This window comes from Moschus berezovskii, chromosome 9 (assembly GCF_049115385.1).
Source record: "Moschus berezovskii isolate FMDL1 chromosome 9, NW_MosBer_1.0, whole genome shotgun sequence".
Classification (NCBI taxonomy): domain Eukaryota; kingdom Metazoa; phylum Chordata; class Mammalia; order Artiodactyla; family Moschidae; genus Moschus; species Moschus berezovskii.
Window position 1 is genome coordinate 56,802,201 of NC_142468.1, and position 17,214 is coordinate 56,819,414.

Consider the following 17,214-nt stretch of genomic DNA (forward strand, 5'->3'; position numbering starts at 1 on the left):
ATATTAGGTCTTTTTTAAATTTTTCTACAGATCCCTGAATCTCTGTTTTGTTTTGCCTGTTTTCTGTTGTTTCACTTGACTAAATTTTATCAATCTATTTTCAAGCTGACTGGTTCTTTTCTTTGTAATTTCCACAGTACTATTTTATCTATCCCATGAGTTTTTTACTTAGATTATGGCATTTTTTTATTCTCAAATTTCAGTCTGGTTCTTTTTTATGACTTAAATTTCTTTGTTAGCCGTCTTGTTTTCATTTGTTTCAGGGGATTTTGTAATTGTTGAAATATTTTTTATGATTCAAAATTTAAAAATTCTTACCAGATAATTCCAACGTCTGATTCATTTCAGTATTGGCATCAGTTGATTATCTTTATTTTTTTCTTACATTGTATTCATCCTGGTTCTTGACATGAGTAGTGATTTTTAATTATATCCTAAATGCTTTGGATTTTATATTAGGAGGCTCTTGACCTTCTTTAAATCTCTGTTTTCGTAGGCAGACACCTTGTTTAGGTTTAGTGTATAGTCCAGTGTTCTGGTATACTTTTGTGGACTTGAGTTGCAATAGAGATTTATTTTCTGAGCCCTGGCAATGTTCTGGACTGCCTTGTTCTTCTGACATTGCTGTGGTTCCTGCTCAGAGCCTGCTAGTGCTGTCTGTAAGGGAAGAAAGTACTTCCTATGGCCACCTACTGTTAATAGGTGACCTTTCTTAGGAACACAGAAGGTGAGTGGAGGGGAGGGAGACACAGGGCTGCACTGTGGCCACTGCTGCAGAGCGATCAGACCACCTGCCTGCCTGCGTCGTGGAGAAGGGCCTGGGGTGGCCAGGCTTTCACTTCTTTGCAGCTGCCCATGAGCAACTCAGTTGTGAAGCTGCTTGAGGCTCCCAGTTAGGTCTTTGTTGGGCTTCCCATCTCCTGGTCCCTTGGCCAGAGAGAACAGACTTTCATAAACTTCCTGTTGGAGGTTCCAAGTTTCAGGCCTCTCCAGCACCCAGCCTTGGAAATGTGGGATATAAAATAAAACACGAGAACTCATCAGATTGTGGTCCCTCAAGTACTGAGGTCACCAGTCAATACAGCTTTCCAGTTTTCAGAGCCCTTCCATTGTTTACTGAATACATTCTGGGGTGTTGTTTTCAGGGGAGATGAGCAGGAACAAGTGAATCTATGCCAGAACTTGTTCCAAGATTGGACCCCATCACCTATGAAACTGGTGATGTGACTGTATTTCTTCTAACGTGGGTTTTTCCCCCTTAGGATTTTGGGGAGTATCAGGAAAGCTACTACTCTGTACAGACCACTGAAGGAGAGCAGATATCCCAGCTGATTGCAGGCTACATTGACATCATCCTCAAAAAGGTATTTCATACTGTGCAGATTAGATAGCACTTCTTTATTAAAAAGTCTCAGTTTAGATGATGTAGCTACCTGGAAAATAAAAAACTCATGTAAAGTACTTGATGCACTAATGGAGTCTTTAACATTAAGCTTGCTTGAGTGTGCAGTCTTTGACCGCATATCCGTTTCTAATTTTGCTGCAGCTCACATCTGCGCCATTGACTGCCAGGTAGTGAGCAATAGTGTATCATTTAGCTAATGAATGCGCCTAGCTCACTCCTCAGCATCTTCCTCGCCAGGTAGTTGTTACATTTTCCTCTCTAGAAACTGGGTTGAGGGCCTAAAGATTTTCTTTCATTTTTTTTCTTTCTCTCTCATCCAGTTTTAATGAGGGGGAGGGTGTTATATGCCATAGTGGTACACAGAATAACCTTTCCTAAGGTTTCAAGATACCACCCACTGAAATAGCCAAGTTCTAGTAGAGTATTAGTGTCTTAATTTTAACTACATGAAATTGTCTGGGCAATAATATATACAAAAGGCATCTTATACATATATATATTAAATAATACATTTCTTTTTCATTATAACTATGGATTTTATTCACCTATCACTTATTAAATATCCCATACAAGGAATTTGAGGTAAACCTTAACATACCTGCTTATGTGGCTCATTTTAAAAGGCCTCCTTAAAAGGATCTTGTGTCAAGACCTGCTAACTTTCATGTTTGTCTTGTTTTACCTCAGAAACAAAGTAAAGATAGATTTGGACTGGAGGGCGATGAGGAGTCAACTATGTTAGAAGAGTCCGTTTCCCCTAAAAAGTAAGTGCATTTAAGATCGGGGATAACTGCCTTCTCCCAGCATGGGCAGGTTTCCTCAGGCCAACTCTGAGCCGGTTGCCCTGAAGTCCTTCAACGTGGAGGAGGTGATAATGGATGAGACAGATGAGTCTTGCTCATCAAAGTGTGGTCCCCAGACCATTGTCATCACTGCTGAGGGTGTCCTATTGGGGTGAGGGCGGCTGGGGATTTCAGGGAGACACGGAAGACCATGTGGTACTTAATTCCATCTTTAGACATGGTAAGCCTTCATGTCCTGTTTTGAATTTCTGATTTAAATTTTATAAACTGCATCATCATCAAATCCTGGAGAGTGAGTTCAGTTCTGTATCTTTTGGGCTAGGGACCTACCAGTAAGGGAATTTTTGTTTATGAGATGCTTGTTACTGCCATGCTTGATACACATGTCATGAGGTAGCAAAGGGAAGTGGTAAGAACATGGACTCTGGAGCCAGAGTTACTGGGTTTCAATGTGGGGTCTGCTTTTCAATGTGTGGCCTTGGCGGCATTACGAGTTTTCTCTGTCTCCTTCACCTCATCTATAAAATGAGAATAATGTCTGATAGTACTACCTCATAAGTTGATTTTGATGCTTGAGTTCTTAATAATGCTTATAAAACAAATAAAGCACATGAAGCAATCTCTGGGACATAATACATATTTGCTCTTTTTATCATTATTTTAAATTTAGAGCAGTCTCAATTTAGCCCCATTTTGTGAATGAGGAAACTGAGATTTATTAAAATTTAGGAATAAGCAAGACTTGTTGAGAAACCTGTTCACCCACTCTCTTGATGTTCATAGAGCATTGTAGTGAGTTTTTCTTGTCTATACTGTGTTGTGTCCATCTTGCTGTCTTACTTGATCCCAGCAACATCCCCCATGGAAGAGGTAGGCTAGATCTTGGCATCCTCAGACCATGGATGAGGACTCTGAAGCTCCTGGAGGTTAGTTGAGATGCACACCTGGGGCCAAGCCAGGACTCGGATTCAGATCTGTGACATCTCCTCTAGGGCACTGTCCTAGGGCAGCATCTTGAACTTGCCCAGCCCTAGTCACTGTTTCTCTACCTTGGCTGCTGTGTACCACTTTCTCACAGTTTGCATCATAATCCCCTTGGAAGTTTTCTCTATTTGTTCCCTAGTAGTATACAACTTGGAACCAAATTTGATGTACTGGATTTCAAGTACTGTTTGGTACCCTCTGGCAAAAGACTTGAATTTCTTGGAGTTATTAATGACCGTCAGATGAATGTTAGTAAGCTAGTGCTTCCTAATAGGGTGAGCTGTGCACTTCACAGGATTCCACTGCACTTGAACTTCTCCTAGAAGAAGCTCAGTAAGTATCTGTGCCCTGAGTGCTGGGACCCTCCCCTGCCTGGCGCCGCTGCAGCCCCTCCCCACTGCAGAGGGCATCACATTCCAGGGAGATCCTCATCACGAGATCTTTCACTTCTCCCTGTATTAGACATTGGCTGAGATCTTGGAAGGCAGCTGAGCTCTGAGAGGGGCCTTAGATGCACCCTCTCTAGTGCCAGTTCCTCTGCAGTTGTTAATGTCACTCCATGGATACCTGTCGATTGGTACCCTAACTTGACTCACAACCTTTGCCCGGGGCAACAGGAAGTGAACTGTGATGGTTCCAGAATCCTGGCACAGAGGCTCCTGTGCCTTAATACAGCTACTCACCAACCCTGCCCCACTCCCTCCCTACCCACCAACACAGACTCTCGTGCATTCCCTGTGGGTTTGTCCTCTGGGTTATCAGATTCTTACCCTCATGTGCTTAAAGTCCTTTGCACTCACCTCTCATTCCAGGAAAATATCAAGAGGTAAAAACTTGAAATTTTTTTTTACTCGATGCACTGGGAGTCTTCCCAGACTTAAGTTGAAATCATCTGGATGAGTTACCAAGGTCAGCCAGTCATCAAGGCTCCATAGGTGTTGAAACATCCTCTGTGGTCAGTGACTTTCCACCTGGGGAAGGAGAGCTAAGTTGAAGGAGATGTGAAGTTCATTTCCACATTTCTTCCTTCAAACTAAAGATTACTGATCTCTGTCCCCAGGGCTTAGAATAGAACCTGGCATGCAGTAGATTTGTGTTGAATGAATGCTATTCCAGGTAGAATTTACTAAATACTACGTCACTATATCGAGAACCTTCACTTGGGCCTAGAACAGCATTGTTTTCTGTGTCTTTCTGAACAGCTAATAGCATAATGCCAGTAATTAATTACAGTACTGATAATAGAAAAAGATTCATTCATCTCAGGGTTTTGCTGAGCATTTTAGTGCTGTTACCTAATTCACGATTCTGTCTATATTTGCCTCTTTTAAATTGGTTGTCATAGCATGCAGCACGAACACTGCTGACACCTGTGGTACCAGGTGCCATGACACTCCACGTGAGCAGCCACCTCGCAGTGACCAAAGTGTCTGTTCCCCACAGGTCCACCATCTTGCAGCAGCAGTTCAATCGCACCGGGAAGGTGGAGCATGGTTCGGTGGCGCTGCCAGCTGTAATGCGCTCTGGCTCCAGCGGGCCTGAGACCTTCAATGTTGGCAGCATGCCCTCCCCACAGCAGCAGGTCATGGTTGGGCAGATGCACCGTGGCCACATGCCCCCACTGGTGAGGCTCCTGGGGGCCCTGCCCTGCCCATCACTAGGCTGCCCCTGGTGTCCAGGGAACAATGCCAGCCTGGTGATGGGTTGTGTGTGTTATCCCCACTCTTGCTACTTCCTGTCTGCACCCTGACTCTTCAGCTCTGCGATCCCAAATGCCCAGTTCCCAGTGTGTTTTCTTTTAAATGGGTGGCTCTGGCAGTGCTCTGTCTAGGACTCGAGGTGTCCTCAAGGGCTGGACAAGAGCCAGTGGCCTCTCCACGTGGTGTGTGAGTGAGGGCTAGGACCCTGCTCCCCAACTTGCTCATCAGCCCAGTACCCCTCAGAGACGCTCAGAAGTAGACCAAGTCTGTTCCACTCCACACATTCCCCAAGCACATCATTGGTTTCTTGCACTGTGTTCGTCTGCCTGACTGGGGCCTCTCTAGAATCTCGTGCTTTGGGATAAGAACTTTTTGAAAGCAGAAGAGCCTGAAAGCCCAGAAGTGATTTGACTGAAGAAGCATGTTGACTGTATTGTAGGTTTGGGTGAAATCTTTATTTACTTACCAAGAATTCCAATGTAACACCCACATGATTCCTGTGCAGGGGAACTTCGGTTATTAATACTCAAGGGTTGGGTCCCCTGAGCTCCCAGCAGGGGACTCTTTCTGAACCTTCTTTGTCAGCTAATTATGCTCTCTACACTCTGCTGATTATAATCACTCTATTGCAAACACCCCTATTTAATAGTCTATTCATGTATTACAATACCTATTTCCAGCCCCAGTTGAAATAGGAGGTGGTTGAGAGGTACTCTGGACCGCTGTGTCTTGATCCCAGGTCCAATTTCCTTGCATACATAGAGGCTCTGTTGCCAGGCCAGGAGCATGGTGTGACCCCTGTGTTACCTACCTTTGCAGACCTCAGCCCAGCAGGCCCTCATGGGGACCATCAACACAAGCATGCACGCTGTCCAGCAGGCCCAGGACGACCTCAGCGAGCTCGACTCCCTGCCACCTCTCGGCCAGGATATGGTGAGGGTCATTCAGCACTTTTTGTTTTTTTTTTTTAAAGAATATTTTCTTTTTTAGAAGTATTTATTTATTTGGCTGTGCCAGTCTTAGTTGCAGCACATGGGATCTTTAGTTGTGGCCTGTGGGATCTGTTTCCCTGACCACGGATTAAACCTGGGCCCCCAGCCTTGGGAGCATGGAGTCTTAGACACTAGACCATCGGGGAAGTTCAACATTTATTTTTATTTGATGTCTCTGCCCTCACAGAAAATGGGATTCTGCACTCTGGCTGGATTCAGTGAGGTGAATCTCTGTCTCCAACTGGGTGAGGTGCCAATCCATATTTTTTTTTTAAGAGATGGAGTCCCTGTCTTAAAGCTGCACCCAAGGAAGAGGGTACTAGTGGTAAAGAACCCACCTGCAATGCAGGAGACATAAAAGATACTGATTTGATCCCTGGGTTGGGAAGATCTCCACTCCAGTATTCTTGCCTTGGGAATCCCATGGACGGAGGAGCCTGGAGGGCTATAGTCCATAAGATCACAAAGAGTTGGACAGGACTGAAGCAGTTTAGCACTTAGCACAGGAAGAAAGAATCATAAAATGCTACAGGCTATTGACAGTACCCCTTTAGGCTAAGAACTTAGACTCAAGTGGGGCCCAAATTCCAGCCCCACGGCTCAGTGGCTGTGTCATTCTGGGCAACTTCCTCTCTCTAAGGTCCATTTTGTTATCCCTCAGAAGGGCTGTCGTGAGGGTTGACAATGCAATCACGTACAAAGTTCTTCCCTTGTGTGCGGGCTTCCCTTGTGGCTCAGGTAGTAAAGAATCTGCCTTCGACGTGGGAGACCTGGATTCAATCCCTGGGTTGGAAAGATCCCCTGGAGAAGGGAGCAGCTACTCACTCCAGTTTTCTGGCCTGGAGAATTCCATGGACTGTATAGTCTCTGTACTATTCTTCATACTATTTTCACTGTGTGGTCCACGGGGTCACAAAGAGTCAGACACAACTGAGCGACTTTCACTTTCACTTCACAAAGTTCTTAGCCCCCACCTAACACAGTGCAAGCCCAGTGAGTATTAGCAGGATTTGTTGTTAATGCTGGTGGTTCTCACACTGGAGCAAACCTCAGAGTCATCCAGAGGCTTGCTAAAACATACTGCTGGGCCCCTCCCCCATTTTTTCTGACTCAGTTGTCTGGGGTGGGGCCGGAGAATTTGCATTTCCAGCAAGTTCTCAGGAGCTACTGCTAGTCTGGGAACCATGCTTTGTGAACTGCTGGGTTCCTACTACTGAACTTTTCAATGACGCAGGGTGATTAACTACCTTCCCGTAGCTGCCATTGCATGAAATCATCTAGTCCCTTGCTGTTTAAATTGTGATCCCCAGGCCAGCAGCATTGGCAGCACCTAGGATCTTGTAAGAGGTACAGAATCTTAGGCCTTACCCCACCCTTCTGAATCAGAATCTACATTTTAGTTCCCAGCTGTTTTGTGTACACAGGGAAGTTGGCCAAGCACTGGCTACCATTGTCATTCTCTGTCACATTAGAATAAACTGAAAGGCTTAAAGGACAAAGCCTAGGACCCAGGTCAGACCAAGCAGATCATGTTGCTGGAGGTGGGGCCTGGGTTTCCACGGTGTTCCATCTCTCTTTGTGATTCTCATATGCATCCAGGGTTGGAAACCATGGCTGTATTACTGCCTTCGACATCTCAGGGGCAGAACCAAGACACAGTTTGTAGCCTCATCTCATCCAGCCAGGACAGCTGCCTCCAAGTTCTCTCTGCTCAGTGTGTTTTTCATTTGTGTACTTGTAAACGGTGATGGACAGGGAGGCCTGGCGTGCTGTGATTCATGGGGTCGCAAAGAGTCGGACACGACTGAGCGATTGAACTGAACTGAAACCTGAAGGGTGCAGCATCCTTAAGGCTGTTTCTGTCAAGTCTCTGAAGTTACTAAGTATTTTGCTTTCAGGAACTTGAGACTAAAAATACATATGGCAGCCTCCCATATCCAGCACAGTTGGGACCGGGAGTTTTTAAATATCTGGACTTAATATTCTTGCTTCACCAATTTTCGAAGAACTAATATATAAAATATTTTAGTGCTAGACATACTGTGACCCAAGATTAATATTTGGGGACTATTTGGGGAAGGAGACCAGAACTGTCTATTACCATGGGAGCACCATTGCCAGTGTAAGCACTCATTGGCTAAGACCAGAAATGGCCAAAAGCAGAATTTGCTAAGAGTCACATGAGCATAAAGTATAAGAACTAGAAAGGTTTCAAAAGACCACTGAGTTTCTACAGTAGAAGAAATCTAGGCACAGGAACTGGATGAAGTTTGCTCAATGTCATTTCACATATTATGGATCCAGAGCAGGGGTCTTGAAGACCACCCCTCAAAATCCTACCGGGAAAGGTGCACATCAGCATGATATTCCTGTCATAAAAGACAGTTGCTATGCTGAGAGAACACTCTCAGATAAAACACCCTGATTCTCACTCCATTCTCTAAAAAAATGAATATGAAAATTAGCACAGGTGATGCAGGTTCAATCCCTGAGTTGGAATGATCCCATTGAGTAGGAAGTGGCAACCCACTCCAGTCTTCTTGCCTGGGAAATCCCATGGACAGTGGAGCCTGGAGGGCTGTAGCCCATGGGGTCAGAAGGAGTCAGACATGACTGAGCATGCACGTTGGTGCCACTGTGCAGTATTATTATAAGATACTACTTATCTCCATTTTTTTAACTATGTAAAACCACAGAGAGTTTTTGTCTCCAAAATCTTAAAGGTAACCCAAGTAAGAAGCATTGAGAATTTTCATTCCATGTGGCATGAATGAGTGAGCAAGAGACCTGTTAAGGACATTGTTAAAGATGACGTAAGGTCCTCATGGGTGCTGGCCCAGTGAGAGGAGTGTGGTCAGAATGTCGGTCTCATTTTATGGCACGGCTTCTTTGGTTTCCTGGGTAACCCTGCACAGCGATTGTGTCATGCAGTTATCTGGTTTTGCAGGCGTCTAGGGTGTGGGTTCAGAATAAAGTGGATGAATCCAAACATGAAATCCACTCTCAAGTCGATGCCATCACAGCTGGAACTGCGTCAGTTGTTAACCTCACAGCCGGTGAGTCCCTGAGGGATTTGTGGTGTATTGTGGTTTTGTTCAAAATAAAAAAAAAAGAGAAGTTCTTATTCTTTGATTGAAGCAACAGATTTTTCCTATTCTGAGAGAAGAGTCTATTTTTAGGCCCTCACAATGCTTCAGGCATTTTCTTCCCCTGACCCGGGAGAAATGTGGGGAACCTCTCTCGCCTTTGTGACTGTATCATTCACCCTCAGGGAAAAGCACTTACTCAGCTCATTGTCCATCAAGCTGCTGGACATACTTCAAAGTTTATTGAGGCCAGTTCTGCCTTCTGAGAGCTTACAGTCTCAAAATGGTTTTGTATGACTAGCCGTCACGGTTGCCTTCTTCCATCTTGTCTAGCTGTGGTCTTCTCTGGATTGCATGGCTCTCAGCCTTACATTGTCAAGTGAGAGCCAGGGACAATCTTGGCATCACCAAGCAGCGTTGCAGTGTTTCAGGGACAGAATTGACCTCTCCAAGCTGCTGATCTTGGAGAGGCCTTCTGAAAAGGACTCCGAGATACTAGTTTTAAAGGTGTTCATGCTCAGAATCTCAAAGTATGAGACCTCGGGGTGAAAGGACCTCGTGAAGAGCAGCCTTGGAGATGGGGAGACGAGACGTCTGACTCTTGCAGGATGTCGCAAGGGGGCGGGGTCTGCTGCCAGTGTCATCACCTGTCTCGTGTTACCCTGGGCTGTCCGTAGCCGTCACTGCCCTTCTTTGATGGTGTCAATCCTTCTCTGTCCCAGGTGATCCTGCGGACACCGACTACACTGCCGTGGGATGCGCTATCACCACCATTTCTTCCAACCTGACGGAGATGTCCAAGGGCGTGAAGCTGCTGGCGGCCCTCATGGATGACGAGGTGGGCAGCGGGGAGGACTTGCTCAGAGCTGCGAGGACCCTTGCCGGGGCTGTGTCAGACTTGCTGAAGGCTGTGCAGCCAACTTCTGGAGAGGTGAGCTTTGGGGTGAGCAGTCACTCAGTGTTCTTTTTTTTTAACTTTTTATTTTGTGTTGGTGTATAGACGATTAACAATGTTGTGGTAGTTTCCAGTGGACAGTGAGGGGACTCAGCCGTGTATATACATGGATCCATTCTCCCCCAAAGTCACTCAAGCTCTGATGAGGGAGATGCAGCCTTTGGGACCCGTGGGACTCTTGCTTCCCTAGCTATTCCTTCCATCCCAGTGGCTCACGTTACCACACTACAGGGTTTGGGGGTGCTGAACTGTATGCAGAAGCTATGGTGCAACCTTTGATACTGGCTAAGTATTACTCTGCTGACAAAGGTCCATACAGTTAAGACTATGGTCTTCCTAGTCACATGCAGTTGTGAGAGCTGGACTGTAAAGAAGGCAGAGCACCAAAGAATTGATGCCTTCCAACTATTGTGCTGGAGAAGACTCCTGAAGGTCTCCTGGACAGCACGGAGATCAAACCAGTCAATCTTAAGGGAGATCAAGCCTGAATACTCGTTGGAAGGACTGATGCTGAAGCAAAAGCTCCAGTATTTTGGTCATCTGATGTGAACAGCCACTTCATTGGAAAAGTCCCTGGTGCTGGGAAAGATTGAGGGCAGAAGGAGAAGAGGGTGTCAAAGGATGAGATGGCTGGATGGCATCACCGATGCAATGGACGTGAACTTGGGCAAACTCTGGGAGATGGTGAGGGACAGGGAAGCCTGGCATGCTGCAGTCCATGGGGTCGCAGAGAGTGGTCATGACTGAGCAACTGAACAACAACAACAGGCTCTTAGAAGGGAGCCTCCCTTCCCCCCACCCAAGGCTGCTTGATTAGATGTAACCTGAGAAACTAACATACACGTGACAAATACACATGTAAAGGGACTACAAGTCTGTACCCTAATTTCCTACCAATGGAATGAGGCTTGTTAATTGATCGTTTCAAATCTATTCAGACATTGCTGGTTTTGAGCCATCAGCCAATTTCTTGCACGGATTCCAGAAGGACGTGTGTGTCTCCTGTCTGGCAGACAGTTCCAGAGTTTATTGGGGTGCAGGAGGAAGCCATCCTGTAGGATTCCCCTTCCTGCACTGCCCTGTCTGATGGTGCTGGGGAGGCAGTGCATTCGCTTTCCCACTAAGATGTGCTCTGTGTTTGTAGCCTCGACAGACAGTTTTGACTGCCGCTGGAAGCATAGGACAAGCCAGCGGGGATCTTCTGCGGCAGATCGGAGAGAATGAGACTGATGAGCGATTCCAGGTAAGATATTTGCAGTCCATAATCTTGGAACCTAAGTGCTGGTCTTAGACCCAAGTAGGGAGAACATAATGAAAAACTGAGTCTTCCTTGAACTGACAAGAGAAAGGTGAAGGTGGATTATCTTAGAGTGTGATCTTTTATGTGTTAACGAAAAAAAGATTTTAATTGAAAAACGCAATTCATTTACACCATACGTCACCACAGCTGCTTAGCAGTTCTCACTAGTCCACATGCTGCACTTTCTTTAAACACAAACATGGAGGGAATAATGTCACAACCAATCTTATATCAACCACCCAACTCCACAGTTACCCACTCACGGCCAGTCTTGTTTTATCTGTTTGGAGCAGTTTTGAATTGCATCGTTCTTGAGTCCGCATGTAAGAGTGAAAACACATGCGCTCCCACACACTCTGCTCCCACATAGCACAAGCATTCCTTTGTGTTGAGAGCTTTGAATATGTCTGTGTCATATTCAAAACCACAAGTGTGGCAGAGAAGTCCTTTTTGTCACATTCCCCCCCCCCTTTTTTTTGTCAATACCAAAGACATATCCTCTGGGGACCAGCTATAGCCACTGTCTGCAGCTGGCTGGATGCACTGCCAGCTCAGACAAGATCTCAACTTGTCTGCCTCCATTCCCAGCCCCCGCAAATGGGGTGGGGAGGCCTCCTTCTGGGGATCTTCAGGCCAGATGAAGTCCTCTTCTCACATACTTATGGGCAGATGCCTTTCATTCCTCTTCCTCCTCCTTCTAAGTCTTAATTTTACAAGTAACATACAAATATATTCTCATTAAACTGCTGCAGTTCAAGCCCAGGTTTTCAGGAAGGTACCCTTTTCTATTAATCCTATGTCGGGTTTAGTGTTTGGAATTTCTGTAGAATTTAGAATAAAATCATCCAGCTTTCTATTAGCATTCCAGTTGCCTCAAGGAGGGGGCAATTTTGCTTGCTATTTCATCTAGACCTACTGGATTTTATCACCTCAAGATGTATCAGTTACTGTAAGATATGATCATGTATGTTGTGGACACATTGAACATGCCCCTTCTCCTCTACTTTCCACGTTCCTGGGGTGCTGGGGACACAGGACTCGTTCAGATCCTGCATTAAGGCTTGAACATTTAGTGCATGAACGTTCATGTGATCAGGAAGGCTGAGACACAGAATGGGTGGTAGGGGTATTCCTGGAAGCCATTTCTGTGCTAGTGTGGCCAGTAATAACAGTAAACAGAACTAACTGTAGACCACATAAATACAGCCTGCTAAAGCCAAGGTAATTATGTCCTCATCCTTACTTCCCCTTGATTAGATCCCCAAACACATGTGTTGTCCTGTGGATTTTGTATTAGAGCAAGTAGTTCTTTGTAGGTAGGTACCTACTTAGAAATGGGTTAAATGCGAGATTCATCCGTTGGTTTTGGCTTAATTATTTTGAAGCAGTCAACTTATTTTCTAGTGTCTGGGAATAGTTGAGAGGGAAGTCACAGCTGTTCCTTAAGTGTGTCATATATCCTTGTGGGTTTGGGGTTTGTTTTTTTTTAAAAAAATAGATTTTTCCCCTTTTATTCTTTGACAAACTGTTTGCATACATGTAAATATAAACTCCGCCTCCAAATGTCTGCTTCTATTCAGATGGGCTAGAGAAGCAGGTTCAAGTTCAGGATAGTGTCCCATGGTGGTTTTCTTAACAGGAAAGACCTGTCTTGAATGTTTCCTGTTTCTGTAAGGTCTCTAGGTAAACACCAGTGCAGTAAGCTGATCCTACAGTCTCCTCCAGTTGTGGGTAACCCCTGGCTTACTGACATTGGATTTCTTACTCTCTTGGTTTTCCAGTTCTTGAGATCCTATCTTGGAGCTTTTTCTTGAGTTTTCAACGTACTTCATGTTCCCAGAGTTAACAAAGGTTTATTCTACATGAGCTGCATAATAGTGGTCTTGTTGAAAAGTTTGACAAGGGCCTTGTCAGCAACTATAGCCACAGGATCATGTTCTTTTTCTAACTGTATTTTTTTGTGTGTGTCGGGGGGGACAAAATTAGTAGGAGAATCAGGATTTCTTTAAATCAGTCTAACAAAGCCTTTTAGAACGATCAAGAGTTTACATGACCAAATCTTGGTCTCTGGGTGAGAAGATGGATTCCTTTCAAGGGAAGGAATACTTTGACGCATTTTGGAAGACTGCTTTTAAAAATCTTAATAATAATTTGTGACTTTCAAATTTTGCTTTCACTAAGCATTGAGTTAGAGGGCCAAGAACCATAACTTTGCAGGCTGTGTTGGGATCGGTTTCTAGAAGTTATATGGCAGATGACTGCCAGTCAGATCCCAAAGGCCTCTTCCACCTCTTGGGACCACAGGCTATGGCTTCTCCTTGGATATCAACTAAACACCAGAGACCTAAAAAAGACTGGATCAAACTGCCCTTTTCTGACTGCTTTGTTATTGTCCATTTTAAAATCTCCTTACTTGGTGGATTCATGGGTTTCTAATTTGCCTGGATAACAAATTTGTCTTGGGCTTTCCAGGTGTCTCAGTGGTTAAAAAAAAAAACCATTCTGCCAATGTGGGAGACATGGGTTCAATCCCTGGGTCAAGAAGATCCCTTGGAGAAGGAAATGGCAACGCACTCCAGTATTCTTGCCTGGGAAATCCCATGGACAGAGGAGCCTGGCAGGCCACAGTTCATAGGGTCACAAAGAGTGGCAGCAACAACAAACATATAGTCTTTGCTCTGTATAAAACTGTACAGGCAGATCACTCTTTCCAGTGTGTCTTCTCATAAAACATCTTGTTGTAAAGACTCTGTGGGTGCCCTTTGCATTCAGCATCAAAAGTGCTTTTCATTATCTGATGAATTAATAAAGACTTCTGACCACATTTCCTCTGGGAGAAAGCCTTGACATGTTAGGTCAAAATAAAATTGGCCTATATGTTTGGGAAGGCATTTCCAAACCAAATAAATGGCCTTCAATATTAAAAGCCAAGAAGTGCATTAAATGTAGCAGTGGTGATTCTTCAGGTCACAGAATGGTGACCAACCTGATGGGGTGAGTCAAGGGATTCTGCAACCTGCAGGCAGAAAGCCTTTATGTTGACCTGCAACATAAACTGATCTTTAAAGGCCCAGAGTGCTTTGCATCATTGGTGCGGTCTTCTTGAGGCTGGTTTATTTACGTAGCCTCCCTTTCCACTTTTCATAATAATTATTCTCCATCTAGAAGGTTACAGAACACTGAGAATCACTTATGTTCAGAGAATTCAAGAGCTCTTGAGCTGGAGGTACTATCCATGCATGTTCAACGTTGCCCTCTGGAGGCCAAGATGTGGCTGAATTTCTGATGACAGCTTGGATCCTTGTGCAAAGTAGAAATCCAAAAGATAAATTTTCAAGTCACAGAGGAGCATGATGACATGGTGGGCCATGAATTTCATCCTTCCTACCACTCATAGTATATATTTTCACCTGTATCCACCACATACTCGGGAGGTGTTGTTAAGATTCTAAGTGTTGTTTAAATGCATAAATGTGAATCAATGGTTAAAATAAAAGCCCTTCCTTCAAATTAACCTATTGTAGATTGAAACCTATGCTACTTATAGTATAGGAGACTGTAGTATTAGGATTAAGTCTCCTTCCTTAATCAGCTCTCAGACTAACTTGACATTTCAGTAAAATAAGTGGAAAAAGTGTTATTCTAAAGTACTGAAGGAAAAAGATCAAATGGAATTTTCATAAAATATTTAAGTGGACACCATGCTTTATTTTCCGGCTCTGATGGATGATTAGGAAAATATAAATAACTATTTTCTGTTTCCCTTTTCTTAGGATGTCTTAATGAGTTTGGCTAAAGCTGTTGCCAATGCGGCTGCCATGTTGGTACTAAAGGCAAAGAATGTTGCCCAAGTGGCTGAGGACACGGTCCTACAGAACAGGGTGATTGCCGCTGCCACCCAGTGCGCCCTCTCTACCTCCCAGCTTGTGGCGTGTGCCAAGGTAAGCTGGTGGGCACCCCAGCCCTTTCTTCAGAGTGTCACGTGCTCTTATTTGCCTCCAGTCTTTGAGAGGAAGCAGGGGCAGAGCTTGTTAAAACTGTCTAAGATTCAGAGCTTGCTTCAGGTGTCTTTTAGGTGAAATGGTAGTATTTTAGCATAAGCTGTCCAATTCCACTTTAATAATTTTTTCCTTGCTCAAGTCCTGAAGCAACGGTACTTTTCTGTGTCTAATTGCCATTTCTGCATGTAAATTGCTGTGTCTCCCCTTCGGACTTCTCAGTATGTCTTATTTACCCCTGTGCACAAAGAGCTCTTGGATTATGCCATTATAGCATTATGCATGGGTTCAGGAACAATCCGCAGAGTTAGCGGCAGCCCTTTCTGCACTGCACAGTATCAGAAAGAAGGATAATGATGTAGTTCATGGTTGTCATTAGGATGGACACACTCTGTGTAACACAGCATCTCATGAAGCACCATCGCCCCTGGTTTACTGAAGAGGAATCTGAGGCCCTTAGATGTTACTGAGGAGAACACAGCCACAGAAATCATAAGTGCCTGGACTAGGCTTGCAGCTCAGGCTGGTCTAACTTCAGATACCCTTTCCACTCAACCACGTGTATCTTCGCTGAGATAATGCATCACAAGATAGTATGTGTTAGTTTCCCCACCTGATGATACAACATACTGTACAGATCTGTAAGAGCTTCCCTCATGGCTCAGCAGTAAAGAATCCTCCTGACAGTGCGGGAGACATGAATTCAATCCCTGAGTCGGGAAGATCCCCTGGAGAAGGGAAGGGCAACCCACTCCAGTTTTCTTGCCTAGGAAATGCCATGGTGGATCGCAGTCCATAGAATCACAAAGAGTCGGACACAACTGAGCACACACGCATGGATCTGTAATCTGGTTCACCCTGGCATTTCCAGTCCTAGGAGAGGGTTTGCAGCATCAGTCGGAGGCATCATTGATGGTCTCCCTCCTGCTGCTTTCCTTGTTCACCAGCCTAGTTTCACAGATGCTGATGCAACCCACTCTACTCTCTCAACCATGAAGCAGACTTCCAGGAAATATATCTGGAAAAAAATCATAATTCTTTGACGTAGTCTTTATCTCAGCTTGGAAGACTCAGTTCAAAGGTTCCCAAGAGGAGGAGGTGTGAATGGTAAATATCAGAAATTTCTCTCTATAGAAGTAGTAGTATCAATGGTTATAGAGCAGTAATGGAGGTGAAAGTTAGTAGGCATCTAAAAATCACAAAGTGAAATGGTCGAGTATGAGAAACCTCCAGTGATGGTTCAGTTTAATCGCTGGTCCTCTAAGGGACTGAGGCCCAGGGCATGGAAGAACATGGAAGAAATGCTAGTGGGCACTGGAGACTAGAGTTGTGATGTGATGCCCAAGACCCACTCACGTCTCGCTTCAGGTCGTGAGTCCCACCATCAGCTCCCCTGTGTGCCAGGAGCAGCTGATTGAAGCAGGGAAGCTTGTGGATCGCTCAGTGGAAAACTGCGTCCGCGCCTGCCAGGCGGCCACCGACGACACCGAGCTGCTGAAGCAGGTCAGCGCGGCTGCCAGTGTGGTCAGCCAGGCCCTCCACGATCTCCTGCAGCATGTGCGCCAGTTCGCCAGCCGAGGCGAGCCCATCGGTCGCTACGACCAGGCCACCGACACCATCATGTGTGTCACGGAGAGCATCTTCAGCTCCATGGGCGACGCTGGTGAGGGGCTGGGCTGCGGGCTGCGGGCGGACCAGGCGGTTTGGGGTCCCCGATGGCACTGACTGTGAGCAAGGCAGATGATGGTTTCCTGGACACCTGGCAAAAGGGCAAATGCTAATCACTGTCAGTCAGAGCCTTCCTCTGAAGCTGGGAAAGATAGAATGCTCCTAATCTGCCCATCCAAGCAACACCGAGAGACTTAATGTCATCTAGAGTTTATACATATATATATATATAAAATTTAGGTACACAGTATATCCGTTTTGTTCCCAGAATGTCCGTGTTGGCTATGGTAAGGTTGGTATAGCCACAGGAAGAGGCAAGAATG

The 17,214-nt window shown here is 45.2% G+C and overlaps 1 protein-coding gene across 8 annotated transcripts in view; it reads left to right on the forward strand.

The window, feature by feature from the left end:
- Window positions 1-17,214, forward strand: part of TLN2 (talin 2) — a 509,872-nt gene that overhangs the window by 340,965 nt on the left and 151,693 nt on the right. For all 8 annotated transcript variants that reach the window (XM_055435636.2, XM_055435634.2, XM_055435641.2 and 5 more), the window contains 9 exons: window positions 1,263-1,364; window positions 2,093-2,169; window positions 4,636-4,816; window positions 5,712-5,825; window positions 8,832-8,940; window positions 9,693-9,901; window positions 11,070-11,168; window positions 14,999-15,166; window positions 16,592-16,886. In XM_055435636.2, the coding sequence (XP_055291611.1) occupies window positions 1,263-1,364; window positions 2,093-2,169; window positions 4,636-4,816; window positions 5,712-5,825; window positions 8,832-8,940; window positions 9,693-9,901; window positions 11,070-11,168; window positions 14,999-15,166; window positions 16,592-16,886 (1,354 nt within the window). The remainder of the gene's footprint in view (window positions 1-1,262; window positions 1,365-2,092; window positions 2,170-4,635; window positions 4,817-5,711; window positions 5,826-8,831; window positions 8,941-9,692; window positions 9,902-11,069; window positions 11,169-14,998; window positions 15,167-16,591; window positions 16,887-17,214) is intronic.